At 35.6% G+C, this 6,000-nt stretch overlaps 1 protein-coding gene across 1 annotated transcript in view; it reads left to right on the top strand.

Moving 5' to 3' along the window:
• BCAS3 (BCAS3, microtubule associated cell migration factor) overlaps window positions 1-6,000 on the top strand; it is a 134,184-nt gene that overhangs the window by 34,379 nt on the left and 93,805 nt on the right. The window contains exon 4 of the mRNA XM_021715997.1: window positions 5,495-5,588. Coding sequence (XP_021571672.1) covers window positions 5,495-5,588 — 94 coding nt within the window. The remainder of the gene's footprint in view (window positions 1-5,494; window positions 5,589-6,000) is intronic.

The raw sequence follows: 6,000 nt of genomic DNA, 5'->3' as shown, positions 1-6,000 counted from the left end.
ATTGCTCTAGCTAGGACTTCCAATACTATATTGAACAGGAGGGGAGAGAGTGAGCATCCTTGTCTTGTTCCAGTTTTCAGGAGAAATGGTTCCAATTTTTGTCAGTTTAGGAGTATGCTGGCTGTGGGTTTCTTGTAGATGGCTTTTACTATTTTGAGGTATGTTCCATGTATGCCTAGGTGTTCAAGAGTTTTTATCAGGAAGGGGTGCTGGATTTTATCAAAAGCTTTTTCTACATCTAATGATATGATCATGTGGTTTTTGTTCTGATGTCTGTTGATGTATTTAATTACATTTATTTTCTTGCGAATGGTGAACCAGCCTTGCATCCCAGGGATGAAGCCTACTTGGTCATGATGGATGATTTTTGAGATGTGTTGTTGAATTCGGTTTGCTGGGATCTTGTTGAGAATTTTGGCATCTATGTTCATCAATGATATTGGCCTGTAGTTATCTTTCTTTGTTGGGTCTTTACCTGCCTTGAGTATCAATGTGATGTTAGCTTCATCAAATGATTTGGGGAGGGTTCCATCGTTTTCAGTCATCTGGAATACTTTCAGTAGGATGGGTATCAGCTCTTCCTTAAATGTCTTATAGAATTCTGCTGGAAAGCCATCTGGTCCAGGGCTTTTTTTTTGTAGGTAGTTTTCTTATTACATAGTCAATTTCCTTATTGTTATTGGTCTATTTAGGGTCTTGATTTCTTCTTGTTTCAACCTAGGCAGCTTGTGTGATATCAGAAAGTCTTCCATTTCCTTAAGGTTTTCCAGTTTGTTTCCATACAAGTGTACCTAGTAGTCTCTAATGATCTTTTGTATTTCTTTGGGGTCAGATGTGACTTCATCTTTTGTGTTTCTGATTGTATTTATTTGGGCATTTTCTCTTTTTTTCTTAGTCAGTCTAGCTAAGGGACCATCGATCTTGTTTATCCTTTCAAAAGAACCAGCTTTTTGTTTCATTGATTTTTTGTATTATCTTTTTGTCTTCTATGTCCTGGATTTGGGCTTTTATTTTGGTGATATGGATTCTTCTGCTGCAGTTAGGGTTTTGGTGGTCTTGCTTTTCCAGCTTCCTAAGGTGACTTGTTAGGCTGTTGATTTGTGATCCTTCCATTTTCTTCATGTGCATTTGTAGGGATATGAATTCCCCTCTTGCTACAGCTTTCATGGCATCCCAGAGATTTTGGTAAGATGTCTCTTCGTTTTCCTTTGTTTCCAGGTATCTTTTAATCTCTGTTTTAATTTCATTGTTGACCCAGGAGTTGTTTAGCATCATGCTGTTTAGTGTCCATGTCTTTGTGGGTTTGGGGGGAAGCTTGTTGGTGTTGATGTTTATTTTTATTCCACTGTGGTCTGAGAAGGTGCATGACAAAATTTCGATCTTTTGAAATTTGTTTATGCTTGATTTATGGCCAAATATGTGGTTCATCTTAGAGTACGTTCCATGCGGTGCTGAGTAGAATGTATATTTTGTGGTTGTTGGGTGGCGTGTTCTGTAGGTATCAATTAAGTCCATTTGGTCAGGAGTCACATTGAGGTTCTGGATCTCATTGCTGATTTTTTGTCCTGATGATCTGTCTAGGGTTGTGAGTGGTGTATTAAAGTCTCCAGTTATGATGGTGTTAGAGTTATATCTTTCTTTAGTTTTCCTAGAAGATGCTTTATGAAAGTTGGCGCTCCTGTGTTGGGTGCATATATGTTTAGGATAGATATTTCTTGTTGATGGAGTGAACCTTTTATCATTATGTAGTGGCCCTCTGTATCTTTTTAAATTTTTGATAGCTTAAATGGTATTTTGTCTGAAATTAGGATCATGACTCCTCCTTTCTTTGTGTTCCATTTGCCTGAAAATTTGTTTCCCATCCTCTTACTTTGAGTCTGTGCGTGTCCTTTCTAGTGAGATGGGTCTCTTGAAGGCAGTATATTGGTGCCTGGTGATATTTTATCCATTTCGCCATTCTATGTCTTTTCAGTGGTGCTTTGGATATTTGGGATTTGTTCAGACTGCATGTGGATTTTAGACAGAATGCATCTTAATGTGAAGTATTATATGACAGTATTATTTTCTATACAAGCTTCAAAAGAAAAAGAGGTGGGGATCAAACGTCTTTATAGCCTTTTACATTAAAGATTTCTGTGATAGTGCTTTTTCAGGTTGATAGTGTACTTTTAATTTTTTAATTTTTCTTCCTTATAAATTTGGAGGTTAGCTGTTTTGAAACTACTCAATTAAAGTTAAAGTGAAATAAAGTCATAAATCTAGTTCCTTAGCCACATTTTATGTGCTCAATTACTACACGCCACTAGTATTTGCTCTGTTAGATAGCACATTTGTAGAACATTTTTGTCATTGCAGAATTCTGTTCATCAGTGCTCCCCTTCTCTTTGTCTATAAAAGGCAAATGTATTTGGTATTTTTACCTTTTCCTAGACAAGACCTAAAAACACTGCAATTTTATTTGTTCCATTCCTTTCTGAAATAATATTGTAGTCTCTTGTATTTTATTTCTAAATCTGTATTTAAAGTGAAGTCTACATTACTTGCATTTCTTAAGATCAATATTTATTTGAATTTTTTCACATTTATATTGGTTTTTTCTTTTGCTCTTAATTTTTTTTTAACATAACCACATTCCCATCTGAGTATATATTTCTTTTATTAAGGATACTCTTTTCTTCTATTTCTTTTTCTTTAGTTCTCCTATTAATGAATTCTCTTTTTTTATTTTGATGTCATTGTCTCACCAACATTCTTGAAGGATATTTTTGTCTAGCATAGAATTAACAGCTTCACTTCTGGAGAGGGGATTCACTTGATTTGGAGTAGATGGTGAAACCCAAGCACAACAGTTTTTTCAGGAAAAGTAGTCAAGTTGGTAGGTAGTGGATAGGGACAGTGTACAGTACTAGTGTCCAAGTTAATGATTCAGACTTTGCCAGTCTGAAGAACAGAGGAAAAATGTTGATGAGATATGCATAGAGTCTGTGGGGACAACATCATACATACCAACATAGTATACTTGGGATCTCAGAGAAGTGTGATGGGCAGGACAAATATTTGAAGAAATAAGGCTAGAAGTATTTATGCTTCTCTTCATTTAATGTCTTTAAAAGTAAAAAAGTACTTAAGGAAATAATTATGAGTTGTTTTTTAATTGTTAATACATATGAGGATGATACCTGAAAGGAGAGCAGGTTTAATCAAGCAAGGAGCTATATTTTCCTGGAATCTAATCAATATTAACTCAAAATAGATGAGAAATTAATATACATGTTATAATCCATCCTGCTACCACTAAGAAATTACTCCAAAAATTAACAGGGAACTTAAATTAGTTACACTGAAAGTATTTTTTTTTTTTAGCACAAAAGATTAGAACAACAACGAACACCTAAGGCATATAAAAATTCTTAGCAAAATGACAAACTTAAATCCAGCTAAGTCAATAATATTAATGGTAAATGGAGTCAAGTTAAAAGGCAGTGTAAGACCAAAATCACTTTAGATTGTAAGACATCTTGTTTGAAAATGAAAGGATGGCAAAAAAATCCCAAACATACTAACAATAACCATCATAGAATTGGAGTGTGTATATTAATATCTGACCAAAGGCTTTTCATTAAGAAGTGTTACCAGGGTAAAAAAGGGACATTTCATTAATGATAAAAGGGTAAATATAATAAACTATGAATATATGTTACAGTTAAAATAATTATTGAGGACAAGTTTTGTGGCTCATGCTTGTAATACCAGCACTTTGGGAGCCTGAGGCAGGAGGATTTCTAGAGGCTAGGAATTTGACACCAACCAGCATGGGAAACATAGTGAGAACCTGTCTATACAAAAAAAAAAATTATTAATCTACATACACTCATAAAATAATTATTAGTATATAAACACCTAATAACAGAACTCTTACAACAACCAAAACCTAACAATTGAAAGGAGAAATTTAAGCTCTTTTTAGCTTAATCTTTCAATACTCTATTCTCAGTAATTGATAAGGGCCAGTGTATGACTCATGCCTATAATCCCAGCTCTTTGGGAGGCTGAAGCGGGAGGATTGCTTGAGCCCAGGAATTCAAGGCCAGCCTAGGCAACATAAGCAATACCTTTTCTCTAAAAAAATTCAAAAATTTAACTGGACGTGGTGATGTGTGCCTGTAGTCCCAGCTACTTGGGAAATTGAGGCAGAAAGACTACCTGATCCCAGGAGGTTGAGGCTGCAGTGAGCTGTGATTTTGCCAATGCATTCCAGTCTGGATGACAGAGACCACAACTCAAAAAAAAATTGCTAGGAGTAACTACTCTGCAATTTCCCCCATGCATGTTAATAAATTTGTATGCCTGTTCTATTAAATAATCAATATAACATCTAGACAGAAAATTAGAAGAGACTTAGAAGACTTGATAAATACTATTAGCCAAGCCGGGCTCGGTGGCTCAGCCTGTAACCCCGCGCCTTTGGGAGGCTGAGGTGAGTGGATTGCCTGAGCCCGTGGGTTCGAGACCCGCCTGGGCAGCGAGACCTCATCTCTACAAAAAATCAGCTGGGCTTGGTAGCGCATGCCTGTAATTCCGGCTACTTGGAAGGCTGAAGTGGAAGGATCGCTGGAGCCCAGCAGGTCGAGGCTGCGGTGGCCGGGAGCGACCATTGCACTCCAGTCTGGGTGACAGAGTGAGACTTCAACTCAAAAAAAAAAAAAATACTATTAGCCAAGTTGACCATCTATAGCCTGCAGAGTGAGATCCTGAGTCAAAGATAAAAAAGTACTTTTACAATGGGTAGATTGTATGTAATATAAATTATATTTCAATGTACCTATAAAAAGTAAGAGAAATAAATAAAATAAATTCCATCTGAGATACAAAGCCACCTGCTGTAATGTACTTCTGCTTTTATGGCTTGGTAGTAGTTTCAAAGAAGTTGTATTACTTTCTGTAAACTAGGAATTAAAGAACATAACTCTTATGCTTTAATATAACAAATTTTATTTTGTTATTCTACTGATAGAAGCTTAGGGGCATTAGACAAATGAAAGGCTGTTTATTTGAGTTTAACTTGTGATCTTATTTTTCCCTCTTCACATGTTACGTTCCAATAATGGGCAAAAATTTGTGATTTTTCCAGCTGAGCCCATATCCCAGCAAGAACTATTATTATTTCCTGTCCTTGGATAAAGTTCTATATGATTACATTTTGTAAACAATTGATAACAGTTGATTCAATGTCCCCCCACCCCTGAACTTATACCTTACGAAATAACTGCTTTTACAGTTGTCAATTGACACTTTTTAGTGTTTATGAGACTGAGGTGCCTGGTAATATCTTATATAGTTTTCTCATTCTTAATAAAGGAAATTCTCACCTTACAGTGACAAGAATAATCTTCCACTATAGTGGAAACATGTTCTTTGGTCAGGGGTATTGCGATATACTTGTGATTGGTGAGAAAATATTAACTTTCATTCATCTTTATTTTTTTGTGTGCAGGTGCTTGTGAGTGAGGATTCTGACAGTGATGGTATTGTGGCCCACTTCCCTGCCCATGAGAAGCCAGTGTGCTGCATGGCTTTTAATACAAGTGGTAAGTTCTTTTTTGGGGGCGTGGCAGATGGGAGGGGCCGTTTATGTGATGAGTTGTCCAGCTAGTTTTTTTGGAGACTGAAAATAGGAATTGTACCCCACATCTTTATAATAAAAAAATTAAAATAAAAAAAAAGAAAATAGGAAATATGGAATCTGAAGTGTCAGTATATATCAGAAAAGTTAGTGATTATTGGATAAATGCGTTTATAATAAAAACATAGACCCCCCTCTAAAACCTATCTAAAATTAATTTTGCTTTCAAAATGGTGATTCAGTTGCAGCTGTAGGAAAACAGTGCTGTTGAATTACATTAATTTTTTATGTATTTACTCCAAGAGCTTCAGTATTTCAAATGAGAATATTGCTATACATATAGTAGTATTTTATCTGTAACTTGAAGTTTCTTCATA

This window comes from Carlito syrichta, unplaced genomic scaffold (assembly GCF_000164805.1).
Source record: "Carlito syrichta isolate Samal-C Ts95f unplaced genomic scaffold, Tarsius_syrichta-2.0.1 Scaffold28610, whole genome shotgun sequence".
In the NCBI taxonomy this organism is placed as follows: Eukaryota; Metazoa; Chordata; class Mammalia; order Primates; family Tarsiidae; genus Carlito; species Carlito syrichta.
This window is presented reverse-complemented; position numbering and strand designations above follow the sequence as displayed.